General features: G+C 36.4%; 1 protein-coding gene across 6 annotated transcripts in view; it reads left to right on the plus strand.

The window, feature by feature from the left end:
- The first annotated feature begins 665 nt into the window (after positions 1-665).
- The window catches only part of SNCA (synuclein alpha), a 161,777-nt gene continuing 138,179 nt past the window's right edge, over positions 666-24,263 (plus strand). Inside the window, exons 1-4 of one of the 6 annotated variants that reach the window (XM_004756074.3) lie at positions 666-782; positions 2,558-2,703; positions 14,198-14,239; positions 22,287-22,429. In XM_004756074.3, coding sequence (XP_004756131.1) covers positions 2,583-2,703; positions 14,198-14,239; positions 22,287-22,429 — 306 coding nt within the window. In that variant the 5' untranslated portion in view covers positions 666-782; positions 2,558-2,582. The other 5 variants (XM_004756073.3, XM_004756072.3, XM_004756076.2 and 2 more) reach the window with 5 other exon arrangements.

A 24,263-nucleotide genomic window follows, 5' to 3' on the forward strand; every position in this document is an offset into this window, starting at 1 on the left:
TCGAGGGCACCGTGAATCGAGTGAGAAAGGGGAGTAGTGTGTAGAAGGGACGAAAGAATCGAATGTGATGGTTCAGGAGAATAAGCCACGCTAGATTCGTCTGCTCCATCAGGCACTCGCGTGTGAAAAGTAAATTCCATCTTGAGAAAGAAAAACCCAAGACCGCTTGGTATCGACGGCTGCGGAATATTTATTCCGTGTTCCACTGATGGGAAAAATCGGCGTCTGGCAGCCGCTGATTGGCGGACAGGAAAATGGTGATGGTGGGGTGGAAGGAGATTCCAGGAGGCTCCTCCTGCCTCAACCTGTAACTCTTCCTTACGAGTCTCCCCTCCATCCGCGGGACCTTTTCGGGCTCATCCGAGGTTAAGAGGATAAGAGCAAACGAAAATCTGAGTAGTCTTTGAACAAAAACATCTTTAACGCTGTGTCCGACCATCGTTCATCAGAATTTCAGCGATCCGAGGGGAACGTGCTCTTGGTAGCACGGGTTGAGCCCCCTTCCCTAGCTGCCTGCCGCCTTCAGTAGCCTCCCAAGATGACGGCTCTATCCTTGGTGGTCGATCCCTCAGACCCCCCTCTCCACTAAGGTTTCCCCGACAAGAGGGTCCCGTGAGGAACCAGCGGGAAGGGCGGAGACAGCGAAGGAGGAGGGAGGGGGGATGGGAAAGAGGGAGAAACATCAGCCTAAGCCGAACAGCTCCAGATCGCCCCAAGAGTCCCCTGGCTCCTGAACTCGAGGTGAAGCTCAGGACACGCCACCTCCCCGTCCCCGGGCCCAGGTGAGCGGCTGAAGTTGGAGGTACAGCCTCCCCCCATACCCCGCCGCCCCCGCCCCCATCCTCACCCGAGTAGCGGAGTGAAGTGCACGCGGCTGGGAAAGCAGCGAGCGCCGGCAGAGGGGCGGGGAGAGGCGCTGACAAATCAGCTGCGGGGGCGGTGAGCGGAGGAGAAGGGGGAGGAGAAAGAGGAAGAGGAGGAAGACCACGACATCGAGAAGGGGACCCGACCGAGGGGGTGAGAGACCGAGTGCCGCAGCGCGGGGCGAGGTGTGTGCTGGCTTTCGAGCCGACCCCGAGGACCGAGCCCGGCCCTTAGCATCCTTTGCGCTCTCTCCCTGCCTTCCCTTCCGACCCTCTGCCTCTTTCTCTCGGATCCAATTGTGCGGGGGCCGGGGAGTGGCAATTCGACGACAGGTTCGTGGGTTTGCCTCCCACGCCCCCAGCCTCTCATCACCGGGTTGTGCTGACAGCAGCCTCCTCTGGGGACCATCCCTCTCCCGGGGCCGCCTCCTCCCTTCCTGTGCGCTTCTAATTCTCCCTCTTCCCGTTTAAATAATATTTGGGAATTGTTTTTTATAAACCTTCTGTAAGGGGGTTGTTGAAAGGGACTGTAGTAGTTGTGAGGATCAGAGGGGCCCAGGTAAGTACCATGGATCTAAACGGGCAGCTTTGTAAATACTGGGGGAACCCGGGGAGGAGAGGGGTCGTGGACTTCTGGGAGGGAGGTTGTTGCTGCCGTAAGGACCCTCTGTGTCGAGGCTCTCAGAGGTGGGTGCTAACCTCTTTAGCGCGCTGAGGAAAGTAAGTTGACCTGGCTTCCTCGGGCATCCGATATCCCGTTCTTTCGTCCCCAAAGGCTGAAAGGTCACGCTGGTTCTCTGGGATACGCTTTTCCCTTGGGAAACGCGAGGATGCTTCATGGAGCGTGAGCAGCCAACTTTTATTTCTCTATTACCTTAAATCCCCCAGTCCGCCCTCTCCGTTTTCTCGGTGGAGTAAGCAAGCTGTGTTCGGCAGATCCTTAACTGGAAGCGCAGGGAGGGCAAGTCAACAGGTGGTAAGGGGTTAACAGGTGCTGGCGCGGGGTGGGTAGCGAATGCACGCGCGCGGAGAACGCCCCCTCGGGTGGCGGGCGCGAGTCAGGAGACTGATCGCGGCTCCGCGCTGGCGCCTGCTCAGACTAGATAGCTGGGGGCGGGGGTGGCGGGTCAGGTGGATTAGAGCGGGTGTGTGTGGGCTCCTTGCGGGCCTGAGGTTGAGCCACACCCAGGGTGAGTAGTTCTCTTACCCACCCTCTTGGTGATCGACCAGTTAGCCGTCTTCTGGGATTCATTTTAAGACAGTCCCTGAACCCATGTCTCCAGCTCCTGTTCTTGTCCTATGATCTTTTAAACGTACTTCTAACTTACCTTGTCACCATTTCGACTCTGGGAAGCTGAAGGAGGGGTCCGTCTTTTCATGTAACTACACTTCGAAAATACAGTAAGAACAACTCAGATGATTCATCCTATTCCATGTTTAGGCAGCTAGAATTTACTAGCCAAGATGGATGAGGGATGCTTAATTTTTAATGCAGAAGCTAAAAAAAAAAAAAAAAAAGTTTTTTTTGGGGTGGGGGGGGTCCAGTGGTTGAAATAAGAGTATATAAAAAAGCATAAGAGTCTCACACTTTTGGGATTTGTACTGACCTTTCAGTGGTTTTTATCTTGGGTGGTTCTAATTTTATTTTATTCTACCCAAAAGTTCTCACTGAAATTATATTTTGTGTTCTCCAGTGTGGCGTAAAGGAATTCATAAGCCATGGATGTATTCATGAAAGGACTTTCAAAGGCCAAGGAGGGAGTTGTGGCTGCTGCTGAAAAAACCAAACAGGGTGTGGCAGAAGCAGCAGGAAAGACAAAAGAGGGTGTTCTCTATGTAGGTAGGTAAGCCCTATATTGTATCTTGATATTTATGACTGATGGGTTAGGATGATTGATGGTCTAAATGCTGGTATTACTTGCTTGATTCATTTTTGCATCACCACTTGTCAAAAGGATAAACTGAGTCAGAGGACTGTAGGTAGGTAAATGTGTATATTTGAGCTAGTAGTAAAAAGTAAGGATAATCTTTTGTTTTTTCAGAATATTTAATTTTTCAGTACTACTTAAGACTTTTTAAATGCGTGCTTCTCTGCATAAGGGACTATAATTCATAAAGTTTATAAAACTCAATCTCAAAAAATAATATTTCTTTTTTTTTTAATTTTTTATTTTTGATAAACATATATTTTTATCCCCAGGGGTACAGGTTTACACACTTCACAGCACTCACCAAAGCACATACCCTCCCCAATGTCCATAATCCCACCCCCTTCTCCCAAACCCCCTCCCCCCGGCAACCCTCAGTTTGTTTTGTGAGATTAAGAGTCACTTATGGTTTGTCTCCCTCCCAATCCCATCTTGTTTCATTTATTCTTCTTCTACCCACTTAAGCCTCCATGTTGTATCACCACTTCCTCATATCAGGGAGATCATATGATAGTTGTCTTTCTCTGCTTGACTTATTTCGCTAAGCATGATACGCTCTAGTTCCATCCACGTTGTTGCAAATGGCAAGATTTCATTTCTTTTGATGGCTGCATAGTATTCCATTGTGTATATATACCACATCTTCTTGATCCATTCATCTGTTGATGGACATCTAGGTTCTTTCCATAGTTTGGCTATTGTGGACATTGCTGCTATAAACATTCGGGTGCATGTGCCCCTTTGGATCACTACATTTGTATCTTTAGGGTAAATACCCAATAGTGCAATTGCTGGGTCATAGGGCAGTTCTATTTTCAACATTTTGAGGAACCTCCATGCTGTTTTCCAGAGTGGCTGCACCAGCTTGCATTCCCACCAATGAATCAAATTCATTCATGGGCCTTTTTTTTTTTAATCATTGTGAGTAATATTGGCAAATTTTAGGGTATTTGTATTTTAAAATAAGACTTGGCCCTGGGATATGTAAAAAGAGACCTATTGTGGCCCTAAAAAGGAAAGGACAGAAAAGTCTTTGGTAGAATTCATCTTTGTGACCATTTGGTAAACTGAAGGCTAATTGCTCAAAAATGTACCTGAACGCTGCAGCTAATATCTCAGAGACATTTATATATCTAATTCATTTATCAAATGACAGACATACTAAATAATGAGACTGATGCTTATCTTTTCTACTTGTTCCTAAATTGCCACTTCGTAATATTCATGCAGATCCTGACTCTGTTTTTCTTATCTTGAACTGTGGTAGGTTGGGTGTTATTTTACAAACCACTTCAAATTCTTTGGGGAAGGAATAGACACATACATAGACAAACACTCATCCACAGGGACACATGCACACACTCACCTTCTGCTCTTCTGCCTCTCCTCTTTGTCTTCTGCTGCTCTGAGCTCTCGCACATTGTCTGGTGGTAGCAGGAGCACAGCATGTGCAGGAAGGTGGAGGATGAACCTATTGGGGGGCAGATGGTGCTGTGCTTATGTCTGTGGGTGAAAGACATCTCTGCTGTCTTTCCAACATGGATGCACTGAAAATGAGTTATACTTGGGATGATTTTTGTGAATTCCTCTCATATTATTTTTTTCTCATTGCTCATAGACTCTGAATTGGGTGGGTTTGCTACAAATCTTCAGTTAAATTATTCTTTCTCTTAAGGTGTATTTTCAGAAAAATCATTGAGTTAAAGAGTATTACAAGAGGAAAAAATGAGTGAATTTCAAGTGTTTTTGTGAAGTGTGAATGATATCTTTTTAGGAGGAATTTGGAATACCGTATCAGTGTTGCACACATAATCAATATCTTTATAGTTGTCCTCAGTTTTCTAAGTTGTGCAAGTGTGTGCTTGCAACTATTTTTTGATTTCCATTATTTTATAATTTAGTAACTCTAAAAATTAGCATCTTTGGATGCTAATATTTACTCCTTTAGTTGGTAATGAGTCCAGAACTATTGAATATTAATTTAATACACTGCTGTTTTCTAGGTAATAAACAGGTTTTATCATCTGGAAAACCTTTTTGTTTTCATTATCAAACTATACATTTGGGCAAATGATTTTATTTTTTTGAGATTAATTCTGTTATTTGTTATTATATAAAATTGTAATTTGTTTACATGTCACATGTATTTTAAAGTCATCTTCAACATATATCATAGTATCTAACACATGGTGCATTCTGTAAATCATTTATTGGTTGTGTTCCAAAGGATAGTTAAAATTTGAACTCAAGTCCAGGATTTAGGATGAAAACTGACTATGATAAAACAGAGTATATAGGTCAGGAGTGATAAAATTTTCTGTAAAGTGCTAGACAGTAACTATTTTAGGCCACAAGATCTCTGTGTCAATGAATCAACTCTGTGGTTACGGTGTGAAAGCAGCCATAGACAATAATTAGCTGTGATCCAATAAAACCTTACTTACCGAAACAGGTGTTAAGTTTATTTGGCCCGTAGACTGCAGTTTGCTGACTCCTGGAAAAGTAGAGAGAACATAGACTTCATGTTACCAAAACCTAAAATCTAATCCAGGCTGTATCATTTATTACTTTTAGCATACTATAAAATTTACTTAACATCTATGAGCTTTACTTCCTTCATTTGTAAAAATATTATTTAGATAAATGCAACTACCTTGCAGAGTTTTTGTGAGAATGTCATAATAAAACAAAACACATGAGTAATAAAGCAGAGTTTAAAAAAAAATTAGAGACTTTATTTTTTTGGTAGCAATTTAGGTTCATAGCAAAATCGAGAGGCAGTTAACAAGAGGTTTCTCATGTACCCCATGCCTTCACACATGCATGGCCTTCCCCATTGATGTACATCGTCCACCAGACTGGTACATTTATTAAACCTAATGAACCAACATTGCCACATATCATAATCACCCAAAACCCATAGCTTAATTTAAGGTTCTCTCTTTGTGTTTTGTATGTTATTTATATTCTCTGCATCTGGACAAAGGTATAATGAAGTGTATATGATAGTATCATATAGATATTTTTGGTATCCTAAAATTGTTTGTGCATCACTATTCATTTCCCTCCACCCACCCACAGCAACCACTGATCTTTTTTTACTATCTCCATAATTTTTCCATTTCCAGAATGTCATATACCTGGAATCATACAGTATGTAGACTTTTAAGATTGGGTTCTTTCACTTAGTAATATACAATTTAAGGTTCTTCCATGTCTTTTCATGACTTGGTAGCTCATTTCTTTTTAGTACTAAATACTAATTTCATTGTCTGAATATACCACAGTTATCCATTCACCTACTGAGGGACATCTTGGTTTCTTCCAAGTTTTGGCAAGTGTGAATAACACTGCTATAAACATCCATGTACAGGCTGTTGATTGGACATAAGCTTTCGGTTCCTTTCGGTAAATACCAAGGATCACTATTGTTGGATCATATGGTAAGGATATGTTTACTTTTATAAGGAACTGACAAACTGTCTTCCTAAGTGGCTGGACCATTTTGCATCCCACCAATAATGAATAACTGTTCTTGTTACTTCACATCCTTGTTAGCATTTGGTGTTTCAATATTCTAGATTTTGATCATTCTAACAGGTGTGTTGTGGTATATGATAGTTTTAAGTTACATTTCCCAGATGACAAATGATGTGGAGCATCTTTTCATAAGGCTATTTGTCATCTATATATCTTCTTTGGTGAGATATCTGTTAAGGTATTTAGCCTGTCTTAATCTGGTTAAATTTAAGAGTTCTCAGTGTATTTTGGAACTAAGAGTTCTCTGTGTAGCTCCTTCTCAGACATATCTTCTGCACATATTTTCTCTCAGTCTGTAACTTTTCTCACTCTGACACTTCCTTTCATAGAGCAGAAATTTTTAATTTTAATAAAGTCTAGCTTATTGATTTTTATTCCATGAATTGTGTTTTTTGTGTTATATCTACAAGTCATTGCCATACCCAAGTTCATATAGGTTTCTTCCTGTTATTCTAGGAGTTTTAAGCTTTGTATTTTACATTTAGGTCTGTGATCCCTATTGTGTAAATTTTTTGTGAAGGGTTATTGTCTATTCTTTGTCTCCTTCTCCTTGTTTCTTCTTGCATGTGGACGTCCATTTGTTCTACCACCATTTGTTAGAAAGACTGTCTTTGCCTCATGGTATTGCTTTTGCTCCATTGCAAAAAAGAGTTGGCTGTATTTACATGGTTCTATTTCTAGGCTCTCTATTCTGTTCCTTTGATTTGTTAGTCTATTCTCTTCCAATTATCACACTGTCTTGATTACTATAGCTTGGTAGTAAGACTGAGAAGCAAGCAGTGTCACACCCATGATTTCGTACTTCAATATTATCTTAGTTACTCAGGACCTTTTTCCTCTCATAGACTTTAGAATCTGTTGATATCTACAAAATATCTTACTGAGATTTTTATTAAGATTGCATTGAACTATATATCAAGTTAAGAAGAACTGACATTTTGACAGTATTGAGTCTTCCCATCCATGAACACAGAATATGCCTCCTTCTAGTTAGTTCTCTGCTTTTGTTCATGGGAGCTTTGTATTTTTCTTATAAAGATCTTGTATATATAGTTGGTTAAATGTGCACTTAAGTATTTCATTTTTTTGATGCTAATATAAATTGTATTGTGTTTTAAATTTTAAATTCCATTTGTTTATTGCTGGTATAAAGGGAAGTGATTAACCTATGTTTATTAACATTGTGTCCAAGAGTCTTACAAAAATTAGGTGTTTTTTGTTTTTTCTTTCGGTCATTGTTGATTCTTTATAATTTTCAACATAGAGAATCAAGTCATCTGTGAATGAAGACCATTTTATTTTTTCTCTCCTAATCTGTATACCCCTTATTTCCTTTTATTATCTTACTGCATTGACTAGGATTTCCAGTATGATGCTTGCCTTGTTCCTGGTCTTAGTGGGAAAGGTCTAGTTACTTGCTATGAAATATGATGTTATCTGTAGGTTTTTTGTAAATATTCTTTATCAAGTTGAGGAAGTCCCTTCTATTCCTAGTTTACCAGAAATTTTTTATCACAAATAGGGGTTGCATTTTGTTAAATGCTTCTTTTGCATCTATTGATGTGATCATGTCATTTGTCTTTTTCATCCTGTCAATGTGATGGGTGGCTTTAATTAATTTTTAAATAATGAACCAGTCTTGCACACCTGGAATGAATTCCACTTGGTTGTGAAATATAATTCTTTTTATACATTGTTGAATTTGATTTGTTAATATTTTGTTGAGGATTTTTGTAAAGCATTCTTTTATATATAAGAGCCATGGTTGTTCTTATCAAATAAACTGTCCAACAGAATAATTACCTTGTCAACATAATTTTCTTTTTATCTTTTCTTTTGTCATTATAAAACTCACAAATAACTAGAGTGAAAGATTGGAAGTAACTATAGAATAAAGTTTCCTAACTTTGGCAAGACTGAAGATGTTTAGTAGACTGTTTTCTTAAGCCTGATGAAAAAGTAATCTCATTCCTTTATAATATTATATTTGGGGCAGCTATCTTTTAACTAATTGAAGAACTACCATAAGAATTGGTGCTGTTTTATGAATTTTTTGTTTATGATTTGTTTGTATATAAGTTTTCAACCAACATACTTCAATTTAATAAACAACAATTATCTCAATCAAATGGCTTAGGAATTATAAATCTAGAGTCCAACTGAAGAGTAAAAAATTTAGTTTTCTTTGTGTAATGCCAAGTATTATAACAGTAAAGGTGAGAAAATTATCTTCAAAACTCTCTCAGTCCTACTTTGCTCAGTAAGCAGCAATGGTTAAGAGTATAGATTAATATCAAGCTCTCAAATTGCAATACAGTTCACCTGGCCATCAAGTTGATAAAAGGCAACATAACAGGCACAACAGTAGCACAGATGACTATGACTATAGTATAGTCTGACTATGAGTTCTTGCAACTCCTAGGCATTCTTTAGACCTTCTCCACTGTGCCTTGTGAAGTCATGAGAGATAAGATGGAATAGTTGTGGCCACCTCAGCTGATGGAAGCTTTTAGCTTTGGTGTATCTTCAGTTTACTAATCACATAGCTAGTTGGTACCTGCTTTGTCGCTATGTTTTCAGTTACAGTTTACTCATCAGTTAAGTGTGGATTACTAATTATAGATACTAATGAACAACTGACAGAAAATAACAGGTGATTGGTTTGATATGAAGCAACTTCATTAAAACCCTCATTTATCCTTGAATCAGGATACATTCCATGATTTAGACCAATGTCCAATTCTCAGGTATTGCTCAGACAGAGAGGAAAGACCATTGACCAACTGATAAACATGTCTTTCAAATAGTCATTTTAAAAATATGGAGTACATGGAGTGGTAGAGGGGTACTAATAAGTAGCATTCCCTTATATATTCTCACCTTGCATATTTCCAGGATAGAAGAACTTCAGTTAAGACAGTTAGTTGAATGATACCAGTCCCTCACAACACAGTTCAAATTTGTTACTATAGTACATAAACTATGATTACATAAAGTACAACCTTTGCTCCTAGCTCTTCAGCCCACACATTGCTACATAAATAACAGAAACTCATTATAATCCAGGATCAAATTATATCATTTTTTCCAAGTTTGTCAGTGATTGATCATTGCACATCTTCTGTTTAGCTTATACACACGACAAATCCCATGGTTATGATGCTCTCTTGTCTCCCCAAAATAAACCCATATGATATATTTTTTTAAAGATTTTATTTATTTATTTGACAGACAGAGATCACAAATAGGCAGAAAGGCAGGCAGAGAGAGAGGAAGGGAAGCACACCCCCTGCTGAGCAGAGAGCCCGAGATGCTGGGCTCGATCCTAGGACCCTGGGATCATGACCTGAGCCAAAGGCAGAGGCTTTAACCCATTGAGCCACCCAGGCACCCCACCCATATGATATTTTAGAAAAATGCATAATTTAAAAAGGAAATTGGCCAAAAAAAGATGAAAGTGCAGCAAAGAAATGACATGAAAATGCTGGAAGTAAAATTTGAATGAAAGGATGTTTTATTTATACAATAAATAGCTGACTTTGGGAATGGTAACACTGCTACTGTTCAGGAGACTCTGGATAATGTAGCCAGAGGAACTTACTCAAGCTGAAGTAAGCAAATGAAAAACAGTTGTGATGAATAAGTTGAAGATGTTTCAGAGGAAGTGCTGCTGCAGAAGTAACTCACATTAAGGAACTATTAGAGATCTAGCATGATAAAAATGCAAAGGATAACGTTTTGGAAACTGATCCAAACTTACAAGAGTATGACAATTCTCTAAGACTTAGAAAAGATGCTCATGCCAAATATGAATTATATAATGAGAAGAAGACAGCACTGTTTAAACTAATCTTGATAAGTTTTTTACTAAGAAATAAAACACTTTAAGTCTCAAGATCTTAAATTATTATATGCAAAGGAAATATTAATATTGCTAATTTTTCATTTCCCTATAAATTTATAAATGAGTAAGAGAATTTTTACTGTTTTGACAAAAAATTTAAAGGTCATGGAACAATTGTAACTTTTACAACTAATTAATTGTCATTTTCTTCATTGATATTTAAGGCCACTTTCTACAGACAACTCAGCTTTTGTATGGTCACTTTACAATCCCATAGTACAATCCCAAAGTGACCCTTGACTGCAAAGTATGCATAAATACACATGAACACATTGATACATCTTATTACATATGTAAACTGCTATCCTGTATCCTTTTATATATTTAGTAACTGCACAATTTCATTTATATAAACTTATGATTAATGATTCTATTTTAAACTGGAAATCCCTTTACAAATATTACATGTAAAGTGTAATTATTTCTTGCTTTACGGTATATACTAAATACTGTTTTAAAATCTTTATGTGTATTATTTCCTTTGATTTTTCTTTTTTTTTTGTGCACACAGCACACACTTTTTTATTTTTTAGTTTTTATTTTTCATAAACATATAATATCCTTTGATTTTTCATGTTGACTGAACGATGTTTATTTAATTTTTATGTGGTAAAGTAAAGATTAAAATCGAGGAAATCTAAATCCAGAAACTACATTTAAAATTTTTTTTAATTTCTATTGTTGAAATAAATTTAACATACAATATTATATTAGCCTCAATTGTAATAGTGATTTGACAATTCTATACATTACTTCGTGCTCACAACAGTAAGTGAAGTAACCATCTGTTACCTTATAGGGGTGCCTGATTGGCTCAGTTGGTTAAGGGTCTGCCTTCAGCTCAGGTCATGATCCCAGGGTACCGTGGGGAGCCTACTTCTCCCTCTCCCTCTGTCCTTTCCCCACCTGTGTGCACTCTCCATCTCAAATAAAATCTTAGAAAAATAATGTTATTACAATATTATTGAGTATTATCTCTATGCTGTACTTTTCATCTCTGTGACTTGTTTATCTTATAATTGGAAGGTTGTATTTCTTAATCACCTTCACCTATTTTACCCATCCCTCACCTACCTTCCCCCGGCAACCATCAGTTCTCTTTTTTTTTTTTAAGAATTTATTTATTTGACAGAGTGAGTGAGAGAAGGAGAGAGAACACATACAGGAGGAACAACAGAGGGAGAGGGGGAAGCAGGCTCCCTGCTCAGCTTGATCCCAGGACCTTGAGATCATGACCTGAGCCAAAGGCAGAGGCCTTAACCCACTGAGCCACCCAAGTGCCCCATCAGTTCTCTGCTTTTATATTTCTGGGTTTGTTGTTGTTGTTGTTTTGTTTACTTTGTCTTGTTTTTCAGATTCCACATATAAGTGAAATAATATGATACTTCTCTTTTTCCATCTGACTTATTTCAGTTAATATAATACTCTCTATTGTCTATCCATGTTGCTATAAATGGCAAGATCTCATTCTTTTTAATGGCTGACTAATATTCCATTGTGTGTTTGTGTAACACAAACACTCCCCATATCTTCTTCATCAGGTCATCTGTCATTGGACATTTATGTTGCTTTCAAACCTTGGCTATTGTAAATAATGCTACAATAAAATAGGGATGTGTGTGTCTTTTTGAATTAGGTGTTTTCATTTTCTTCAGATAAATACTCAATAGTAGAATTACTGGATCATATGGCATTTCTATTTTTAATTTTCTGAAGGACCTCCATACTATTTTCCAAAGGAGTTACATCATTTTACATTCCCACCAATAGTACATAAGGGTTCCCTTTTCTCCACATTCTCGCCAACACTTATTCCTTTTTGATACTCACAAAAGTATGAGTATCAAATACTCATTTGACTGAGTATTTGACTGATGTGAGGTTATATTTCATGGTGGTTTTTATTTGCACTTATGTGATGGTTAGTAATATTGAGTATCTTCTTATGTGTCTGTTGACTATCTGTATATCTTCTTTGGAAGAATGACTATTTAGCTTCTCTGCCTGTTTTTAAATTGGATTATTTTTTGGTTTTGGTGTTGAGTTGTATAAGTTCTTTATATGTTTTGGATATTAGCCCCTATCAAATATCTTATTTGCAAATATCTTCTCCCATTCACTAAGTTGTCTTTAATTTTGTTGATGGCTTCCTTTGCTGTGAAAAAGCTTTTTATTTTGGTGTAGTCCCAATAGTTTATTTTTACTTTAACTTCCCTTACCTCAGGAGACATGTGCATAAACATGTTGCTAAGGTCATCGTCCAAGATATTATTGCCTGTGTTTTTTTTCAGGAGTTTTATGACTTCAGGTCTGACACTTAAGTCTTTACCAGTCTGAGTTAGTTTTTGTGTGTAGTATAATAAAGTGTTTCAGTTTCACTCTTTTGCATGTATCTGTGCAGTTTTCTCATCACCACTTATTGAAGAGATTCTCTTCCCCATTGTATATTCATGCCTCCTTCATTGTAGGTTAATTGACCATGTGAGTATGGATTTATTTCTGGGCAAAATCCATATTCTTAACTACAGTGCTATAGTTTATTATATGTTTTATTTTTATCAGAGGTCTTTAAATATATTCAAATGAAAACTTCTTAACTGTATTTACATTGTTTTAGTAAACATAGATACTTTTCCTTGACTGTTTAGTAAAATGTAAATTTAAATACGATGCATCCAAATTTCACTTAATGACTTATTTATACATTTTCATAAAAATATTTAGTGAACATATTCAATGTGGTCTTGTATATTCATTTAGGTCATTTTATTGATCATATTATTGAAATCATGGATATGTGTCTCTAAATCTTAAATAAATTTGGGAATTGAAGCTTGCATAAGACCAGTGTTTTACAAATTTGATCCATGAATTATTAGAATTAGATCATGAGGGTTATTAGAAAATTCAAATATCTGTACCTGATATTTTCTGAATATTTGAGGCTCTGACACAACAGTCCGCATTTTCAACCAGTGCTCTACCTGAATGATTTTGCTGCACTTTCCAGTTTAAGGACCCGATTCTTAGAGATTATATAATTTATCTTATATAGTCATTTTAGTGATGGGGAACCTGAGATTCCCTTATGCTTTTTTCCTTTGTTTTAAAGTGTTTACTGTTATTTCTAACATGCCTAGGAAGGCTTTTTAAAATAGCGCATTTTTTAAGCTGAGGATTAGTACCTCGTTTAATCTCCAAGTATAGTTTTAAATAATTTCTCAGTTTTTATGCCCTCATTTCCTTAGATTCTTCTATGTCTGATAGAAATGGATTATTTGACTTGCAGGGTAGTTTTCAAATGACTCTCCAATCCACTATTATTTTCTCCAAATAAAAATTTAATTAAAAAACTTCTATAGAGGTGCCTGGATGGCTCAGTTGATTAAGCATCTGACTCTTGATTTTGGCTCAGCTCATGATCTCAGCGTCATGAGATTGAGCCCCACATCAGGCTCTGTGCTGGGCATGGAGCCTGCTTAAGATTCTCTCTTTAAAAAAAAAGTCATCATTATGAGTTAAAATTTTATTTTTTTTTTGTAAAATATTTTATTTATTTATTTGACAGAGAGAGAGAGAGAGTATACACAAGCTGGGGGAGCAGCAGGCAGAGGGAGAGGGCTTCTGCAAGCTCCCTACTGAGCAAGGAGCCCGATGTAGGACTCGATCCCAGGACCCTGGGATCATGACCTGAGCCGAAGGCAGATGCCTAACCAACTGAGCAACCCAGGTGCCCCTGAATTAAAATTTTAATAGGAAAGAAACTGCTGCTAGTTTTGCTTTCTTCTATTTGTTGTGTGATTACAGGAATTCCTTGTTTAGGTTTTTTAATCTCCTAAGGATATTTTTCTATCTGGGCTTCTAAAGTTGAGACTTTTATTATTAGTTGTATTTAAAACTAGCTAATCAGCAGTAAAGGCCAGTTTAAGACTTATGTTTATGTTTCAAATTTCTTTTTATAGGCTCCAAAACCAAGGAAGGAGTAGTTCATGGTGTGACAACAGGTAAGCTCCATGGGGCCCATATCTAAGAATGATGTTGAAAATATCTAGTAAGCATTAATCATTCAGAATGTAACTGTAAACAGCCACTGCATTCACAGAGAAATATTCTAAAGTAACATCAGCTTTGTTTAACTTTAATTCTTTATTAATATTTTTAAATAAGTAAATATTTATTATAGATAAATAAAACAATATATTCCATTATCAAGACTGATGCCTCTGAATTGACCAAATACATTTAATTTATGGCAGTGTCACATTTAAATTTCTGAAACATTATGTTTTGGCAAACTGCTACCATAAATTTCATATAAAAATTGCCAGTTTTTAAAGGATTAATATCAAATTTTCTGTAGATTATAATAAAACATTCTGACATTAAGCTCTACTCAGTATAACATTTCCTTGATGATTCAGAAAACATTTTAGGAAACAACCTTGGAATGATCAGTGAAGTCTTTATTGTATTTATATCTATTTGGCACAATTTTAACAAGAACTTGAATAGGTCTTTAAGAAGGATGCAATACATTAATATAAAAATGTTGAAAATTATGGTGGTGGTGATGAGGAGGAAGGATATGATAGGGACAGATAGAAAAATGAAAGGAGAACTAAAATTTAATAATCTTGAGAGCCCACAGACTTGCCGTGATTCAGTTTCATGTTGTATGCATTCCAAGCTGCTTGACAGATGGGGTAAAACAGGATGTATAATCAGAAATATAATTCATATGATCAGATAGCAGTAAATGTAATAGTGTCTCAGAAAAATACTGTGTTCCTATTACTGAATTATAAAATGAAAACGGAAAAAATCAAATGGGAGTATTAATACAGTTTTGTGGTTGAGACCGAAACAATGGAGCCAGACTTCTTTGGTTCAAGTATCTGCTTATCACTTACAAGCTATGTGATTTTCTGCAGGATTGATAATCTTTTTGTGATTTAGTTTCCTCATTTGTGAAAGAATAAATAGGATTGATGTACACAAATACCCAGAATAATGAAATTAAGTAGTGCATATTATGCAGGTATCATCACTCTATAGTGAGTCTATCTTGAACAACATTTTTACAACTAATGGAGAAAAATATTTCATGTGATATATACTTTTGATAATAAGTGAAGGTGCAAAATGAAAATAGAACCCTTTGAAACTGATTCTGCTAGAAGCTAAATTAAAGTATGCTGTTTGTATTTGCTCTGTTGCAATCCAATCAATATGTAATGCCCAGAACTAGGCAAGTAAAGGAACTGGGTTGACTTATAGGGATGATCTATAAATATGGTGTTATTAAGCATGATTTGAATAAGATCTGGGTAACAGACTGTTGTAGATTATACTCTCTAGAGCCTAGCTAGATTAATGGTGTTCCATTTGGTAGTTGAAGAATCCATGTGGTTTAGAAAGTGGATGAGCTTGTGGCCAGATTTAGAGTCTGTGGTAGAAATTAAAGACTACAACTCATAACATCTTTGAATGGAGGCTATGGAGATGGGCTGCAAGGATAACTGTTAACAAAGTCAGAGTTTCATCCTCTCCGCAATGACAGAAGGTGAATGAGTGTGTGTGTGTGTGTGTGTGTGTGTGCGCGCGCACACGCGTGTGTGTGTGTGTGCGTGTGTGTTCACTACTGAAGTTTGTACAATAAGGTAGCATTTTGTTTTCTGAAGGACAGTCTCCTATCACCTTATGTTTCCCTGGTTTAATAATATTGAGGAACTTTGCATATCATGTCTTCTTTAGCATATTGAAGAATCTGAGATATTCCATAGCAAAGAAATGTTCATAATTTAGTTTAATCCGGGGTTTCTCAAACTTGTTGACCTTATTTCAATAGTCATTAGGATTGAGTGAAACCAGTGTTCCAGAGAACACTATGGAAAACGCTGCTAAGCAGCATGATGATTTGATGTAGGTGGTATTTATAGCCATTGTACCAATCAACTACCCTGGCAATAACAAAGTATCAAAAATGTCATAAGTAGTCTGACTATGAGAAATGCCATGGGATAAATCTGCAATATATATCATCCTTCTGGATGGTATTATTATTTAATAATTATTTAATATAAAATTCCCAATTTCAAGTATAAGGATAAATAAGTTTAAGGTAATTGCCTCCATGGTTAAGGAAAAGAATTGGTTGTTATACTTGGTCCAAAGTATTCATTACGGCTACATAATGTAAGTGCTAATTAAATGTTATTATTATAATTATTCTTAAAGCAGGGAAGTGAGAAACTATTATACAGTATAAAATATTATCGTCTAATGTCAAAAGAAAAATTTCCTCAAGGTTCATCCCATTGTTTATTTTTCATAAATATAGACTTCAGTAAACGTAGTTAGACCAGGAGTTTTCTACCTAAAAAATTCCAAGAAAAAGAATTTCTCCCTGTAGATAATCTCCTGATAAAATCTAAAAATCTCTACCTTACACCCTAGCTATTTGATCTCAGTTCATTTTTGTTGCAGTTGTCATCTTAATGCATTATGTTACAGGAAAACATGTGAGTGCATTTAATCTGGATATACTGAGTGACATGTCTTTGAAACCACTTTAAAAAAACAGATATTGATAAAACCTTTCTTAATTTTTTTTTCCTCATGAAAGTATGGTATAAAGAAATTTCTATTACTCTATTCTGAGTTTTGATTTATAAACAGAAATTTGTCACATGATAATGAACACAACTAATTTCAACATGTTATAATTTATCAAAATGTTTCAAAATACAAATTCATTTTCCTCAGATACCTAATTTGTACAGTTCAAAGCTAGATCTTAATTTTATGATTGTGTTTAATATCGAAGGTTACAGTTACTGAATCTATTTGAAAAGTTGGTGCCACATTTTCTTTCTGAAATTTTATATTTGACTTAAAGCCAAAGTAAATCTAATTATCAAAATTAATAAATAACTTACGGAATATACAAAATTCCTTTTAATGCATTCAAAATCTTTTATTCCATATCTACTGTGAAATAATACAAAGAAAAACAGCAGGATCTCTGATCTTAATGAACTCCAAATAGGTTGGTGGGGGTGGAGAGTCACACTGGGAAATGAATAATTCTGACACAATGTAAAAAGTTCCATAGCAGAAGACCTGTGTCCCTGGGGCAAATAAGATACTATGTTAATAAAAAATAAAATAAAATAATTTTTTAAAAAGTTCCATAGCAGAGATATATCTACAATTTCATGAGATCACATGAGGAGGAACAGTTGTTGGGAGGAAAGGTGTTTAATTTGGAATTTGACATTTGAGGTGGGTTTTAATAGCAACTTGAATTTGCTGAGTAAACAGATAGGGAGATATCTGAGAAGGATCAAAGCTTCTGGCCAGACAGAACTGTATGAACAAAATTGAGAAAGACTGACACATTTGGGGGAGAATGTAAAATATTATACTGTGATTAGCTGGGAGGAAAGTATCCCTTTTGATCCTGGTTATGAGGTCATTTCCCTTAAAAACGAGTATCATTTATTAGATGAAAAATGTTGACTTCAAATAAGACAGTTTGTGTCTTATTTGCTTTTGCCTTGTCACCCTTTTGTTAGGCATGTCATTGAACAGAGAAGTAGTGTAAAAGGCCTTAATGGGGGGACATAGGGGCTCAAGGTTACTGGATAATTCACTAGGTAAACAAGTTCTATAGGAATCTTTTAAAATGTGTTTATCATTGCTACATGTACACTCTGTTGTTTTGTAATGTAACTAATTTACTTACTCTTACAATGATAAAACCTGATGAAATTATGATAAAGTATAAAGTGCATTTTACTGCAGTGATGTTCACTGCATTAAAAATAAATTAATGTGTATATGTATACAAAGAATGGTCTAGATATTATAAATATAACATTTTGTGGCTGGTACAAAAATCATGAATCTATGAAAAGATCAAAATTTTTTCTCTTTTTTAAGATCAAAATTTATTCTTGTTTGAGATATTATAAGAAAGTTCATTTTTCAAGCAAAATTTTTTATTCATGTTCTTGGAAAAGGAAAAAAAGATGACAAGTTAAAGCCCACAATTCACTATTTTTAAAGGATCAACATTCTGGAAATGTTTAAAAACACGAAATCTCCAGGATAGCTTTTCACTGGCATTTAAATTGAACTTTGCATTGGGAATAGCCATTACTTGTTAGGAGGCATCCACTGGATCCCCCAAGTGGTGAAAGGCAAATATCAAGCAACACCTTCTGGGGACTCTTCCTGATTTCAGACTCTGGGGTCACTTTCACCTTCCCCACATTGCCCAGAACTGAAGAGTAGCATCTGTCCTTATAGACCATCTTACTTCTGTGACCTGCTATCCAGCTGCTTTGTCCCCATTAATCAATCCCTGGCCTTCTGCAGTGGGTGACGTGCAGGCTGTACGATAATCATGTGACTAGTTAAGAACATTTGCCAATGTAACAGCTGACAGTGCAGCCCATCCAATTCCCTGGGCTTGAGACTATCTGGAGATGATGTACACAAGCAAAAGTATAACCAAATTAAGAAAAAAAAATGTTTCTATTTGCTTAGGACAGGGCCTGAGGAAAAATATAACTCAAAACCCTAAATTCCTGAAATCTGGGGAAAAAAGAAAAAAAAAAGGAGTTTGTGAGGCAAAAAGGGAAAAAGGCTAGGATTACATAGATGGGCATGAGATGTAGGCTTTATGAATATTAATTTTAGGTGAAGAGCAGTTTAGTTTTATTTCTCTGTTGACCTTGAGATTATTAAAAGCGCAGAAGCTCTCGTCTTTGGTTTTTTCATAGAATTCTTCATTTAGTTGAAGCAAATTTTTTAAATTGGAGGTTCCTTTATTTGGCAATTGCATGGAGGTAACAGAAAAAAAGATTAATCCAGCAATTATATCAGATGTAGTCTTGGAGAATTTTTTTTTTTAAAGATTTTATTTATTTATTTGACAGAGAAAGCAAGAGAGCACAAGCAGGCAGAGCAGTAGTGGGAGAGGGAGAAGCAGGATCCCCACTGAGCAGAGAGCCCGATGCGGGGCTTGAACCCCTGACCCTGGGATCATGACCTCAGCCATAAGGCAAACACTTAATGACTGAGCCACCCAGGTGCCCCTTGGAGAATTTTTGATACAAGAGTAAATCTGCTACTAAATCTAATCCCAAACTATTTACACTGACTTCTCTAAATTTTTAACTTATTAAAAAAATCTACTGAATCACCGTACTGTAGTTTGTTTTGTGAAAAGAAATTATAAGTTTGCTCAGCAAACTTCATTTTCATACTTAATGCCTAGCTCTTTTGTTACCATTAAAATTGTTGAAAGTCAACCTTTTTATTAAAAACTGTTTTTCAGCCACTTGACATTTGATAAAAGGATCAAAATCTTCATAACCATCCCTTAATCTATTGTTCATTTTTTTGGCTTTTTACATTTTTTTTTTAAAGATTTTATTTATTTGACAGATCACAAGTAGGCAGAGAGGCAGGCAGAGAGAGAGGAGGAAGCAGGCCCCCTGCTGAGCAGAGAGCCCAACGCAGGTCTCAATCCCAGGACCCTGGGACCATGACCTGAGCCGAAAGCAGAGGCTTTAACCCACTGAGCCACCCAGGTGCCCCGGCTTTTTACATTTTTTATTTTAATTCCAGTCAGTGAACATACAATGTTATATTAGTGTCAGGTGTACAATATAGTGACTCAATAATTCCATGCAGCACCTGGTGCTTACCACAGTGCACTTAATCCCCATCACCTATCGAACCCGCCTCCCCGTCCCCGATTGCCTCCAATTACCATTAGTTTATTCTCTATAATTAAGAGTCTGTTTCTTCATTTGTCCCTCTCTCTCCTTTCTTTCCCTTTGCTCATTTGTTTCTTAAATTCTACATATGAAAAAAACCCCATAAATTCCACATATGAGTGATACCATATATTTGTCTTTCTCTGACTTATTTCACTTAGCATTATACTCTCTAGCTCCTTCTATGTTATTGTAAATGACAAGATTCCATTCTTTTTTATGGTTGAATAATATTACATTATATATGTACCTATATTAATTATATCTTCTTCATCCATTCATTAATTAGTGGACATTTGGTCTGTTTCCATTTTTTGGCTATTGTAAATAGTGCTACTGTAAGCATCAGGTGCCTGTATCCCTCTGAATTAGTGTTTTTGTATTTTTAGGTAAATACTCAGTAGTGTGATTGCTGGATCATAGGGTAGTTCTATTTTTAACTTTCTGAGGGAACTTCATACTGTTTTCCACAGTGTCTGCACCAGTTTGTAGTTCCTTTTACTCCATATCCTCACCAACACTTGTTTTTATGTTGTTGATTTTAGCCAATTTGACAGGTGTGAGGTGATATCTCATTGTAGCTTTGATTTGCATTTTCCTAATGGTAAGTGATGATGAACATCTTTTCACATATCTGTTGCATTTTGGATGTCTTCTTTGGTGAAATGGCTGTTCATGTCTTCTGCCCATCTTTCAGTTGTATTATTTGGTTTTGGGGTGTTAAGGTCTATAAGTTCTATATATTTTTTGTTACATACCCTTCATCGTATAGGTCATTTGCAAATATATTCTTTCATTCCATAGGTTTTAGTTTTGTTGATTGTTTCCTTTGCTGTACAGAAGCTTTTTAATTTGATCTAGTTTTACTCGTTTAGTTTTGCTTTTATTTCTCTTGCCTCGGGAGACAAATCTAGAATAAAGTTGCTATGGCCAATGTCAAAGAAATTAGTGCCTGGTTCTCTTCTAGGATTTTTATTGTTTCAGGTCTCCCATTTAGGTTTTTAATCCATTTTGACTTTGTTTTTGTGTATGGTGTAAGAAAGTTGTTTAGTATCATTCTTTTGCATGCTGCTGTCCAGTTTTCCCAACACCATTTGTTGAAGAGACTGTCCTTTTTCCATTGGACATTCTTTCCTTGCTTTGTCAAAGATTAACTGACCATGTAGTTGTGGGTTAGTTTCTGGGCTTTCTATTCTGTTCTTCTGATGTATGTGTCTGTTTGTGTTGTACCATACCGTTTTGATCACTACAGCTTTGTAATAGAACTTGAAGTCCGGGATTGTGATGCCTCCAGCTTTGCTTTTTCTTTTTCAAGGTTGCTCTGGCTATTTGAAGTCTCTTTCAAATTTTAGAATTAATTGCTTGCTATAGTTCTGTGAAAACTGATGTTGATATTTTGATAGGGATTGCATCAAATGTGGAGATTGTTTTGGGTAGAATAGACATTTTAACAATATTTTTTTTTTCAGGACGTAAGTATGGAATATCTTTCAATTTCTTCATGTTGTCTTCAGTTTCTTTCATCAGTGTTTTATGGTTTTCAGAGAACAGATCTTCAACCTCTTTGGTTAAATTCATTCCTACAGATCTCATTATTTTTGGTGCAATTGTAAATGAGATTGTTTTCTTCACTTCTCTCTCTGCTGCTTCATTTATTGGTGTATAAAAATACAACAGGTTTCTGTAGATTGATTTTGTATCCTGTAACTTATTTGAATTTGTTTATCAGTTCTAGTAATTTTTTGGTGGAGTCTTCAGGGTTTTTTTGTATAGTATCATGCCATCTGTATTTTTCATTTCTGATGGTAACAGGAAAACCTATGTGTTGTCTGGCTCAGAAGGCATGGTGAAAATGAACAGGCCAGGTGAAATTAAAGAATGATATTGAAAATGAAATAAAGAAATATATACCGATACCACATGATACCACAATAGCTGCATCTATAATCGTTGCCTTTTCCAGATTTTCCTTAATAAAATGTTAGCCAAACTTCCATTGCTCAAAGGTTTTATTTGTGATCATTACACTTGAAACATGTTTTAATATCTGCATGATTACAGCAACATATCTTAGCAAAGATTTAATGTTGTCTAAACCACACTCAAATATCTCAGGCTTTTATTTCTTCTGACACTTCAGTTATTTATAGTATGTGCAAATACAGGTCTTTAGAAGTTGACAGCTAGTGGAAATAAAATTATTTTCAGTCCCTGTTGTTTAATTGTCCCTTAATCTGTTGTTGTTCTGGATTTATCCCAGTGGCTGAGAAGACCAAAGAGCAAGTGACAAATGTGGGTGAGGCGGTGGTGACGGGGGTGACAGCAGTAGCACAGAAGACTGTGGAGGGAGCAGGGAGCATTGCAGCTGCCACTGGCTTTGGCAAAAAGGATCAGCTGGGCAAGGTATGGTTGCACACAATTTATGTTACATTGGTAAAGTTCTAGGGATCACAGGGCATTTTTGTGGAAGACACTAGGCAGGAATAAGATGCTCACTTGGGAAAGGGCTGACTGACCCTCTTCTCAAAAAAGGGACTACTTTTATGTACGTATTCTTTTTGGAGGTATTAACCCAGATAAATGCTATGAAAATTGTACAGTAATTATGATTGTTTCATTTTCTGGAATAAAGTTAATGAAATGAACAATATAAGAAACGCCAAAAGAACAGTGGCATTTCAGAAAGAAAGGGTGCTTTCATGTTAGCTATGAATCTTGCAATCTCTCTTTGTTGGGATATAATGAATGCTTTGTGCCCAACTGACGAATTGTCAAACTAAAGATCTTTCACTTGATTTCTTTATAATGACATCATCTCTTATTAGATGGCATATTTGCTTGTCACATAGCGGCTTATTTGCAAATATATGTTTGTAGAGACTGAGAGTGAAATTGCACACCGGCCAGAGATTGTGGTTTTGGGGTGATTCTAAAATTCTCAGAAGAACCTTGACTATATTTTTGACAACTATGAGACTCTAGTATGATTATATGAAAGGTATTATGCCTTTCATTTTAAACAGGTAAGTGATAGAAAATGAAGTATCAACTGGAAGATGAAATTTCAAAGGTTTTGTGACCACAGCAGCAGAGATTTTTGCTGTTCCTTTGGCACCATGGGCTCCTTGCTCTTCTTTGAACAAATCAAGTACTTTTCTTGCCCTGGTGTCTCCCTCTGTTCGGAAAGCTCTTCCTAGGTTATATATTTGGCTCACTCTCTCCTCTCCTCAGGCCTTTGTTAAATGCTACCTTCTCCATGAGGCCTGCCCTGACCTATTTGAGATTGGAACCCTTCTCCTCACCTCTGCTGTTCCCAGTCTTCCTACTCTACTTTTCCCTCTTGTACAAACCAGCACATAAAACTACTTTCTTATGTAGTTTTCAAAATATCTATTTGAAAACCATTTTGAGTATAACTTTCGGATAGTTGAAGAGCCATAGTTGCTATGTAAAAAAGTTTGCTGGCAAGCTGCTCTGGATTGTTTCCACTCCAATATAATTCTACGTAGCAGGCCTTCCTTGATTGATCATTAAAACACTGATAATAAAAATGTGGTACTAAAAACCTGTGACATATTGAGATTTATCACATGCATTTATATTATCTGGGCAATTGATGCTACGTACAGAAAATCTGGGCTGGGCTTCTAGTGTGGCTCTTCAGCTAACACTGAAGTGTATGTTTAATAATAGTAGTATTCCTTTGTGTAGGTTGTCCTCTTCAAATAATTTTATTTCTTATGCTAATAATTATACAAATTTATATTTTCTGTCTGAATTTATGATTATAGCTTTACTACATTTCAAAAGGTAGGACAGACTTCAGCTATTAATATAGCAAGTAACCTGTTTAATGTCCCAAGCCCTTCTGCCAATCACGTAGAAGCTATGGACTTTCTTCTCAGAAATACACATGATAAAGTTCTTCGGGGGGATCTTGGAAGCCCATTAACAGACAAAACCCATCATTTAGACTAATCTTCTGGTTGTACAGATAAGGAAAATAGAATCTACAGGGGGATGTGAGAGTCCAAGGTCATATGCCCAGGTGTAACTGACTGTTTTTCCATACGCTCTGTCACTTCCCCAACCACTTCCTCAAAACCTAACTTCCTTTTGGGTTTTTATAAATTGAATTATAGAAAACCAGATTTAACTGGAAAAATTCTGTGCTTCAGAATATTAAGAAACCGGGGAAACATGTACCATCTCCTTCTCATTCCTATTTAAGGAATAC

Source organism: Mustela putorius, unplaced genomic scaffold (assembly GCF_011764305.1).
Source record: "Mustela putorius furo isolate JIRA1106 unplaced genomic scaffold, ASM1176430v1.1 tig00000382_pilon_pilon_pilon, whole genome shotgun sequence".
NCBI classification, from domain to species: Eukaryota; Metazoa; Chordata; class Mammalia; order Carnivora; family Mustelidae; genus Mustela; species Mustela putorius.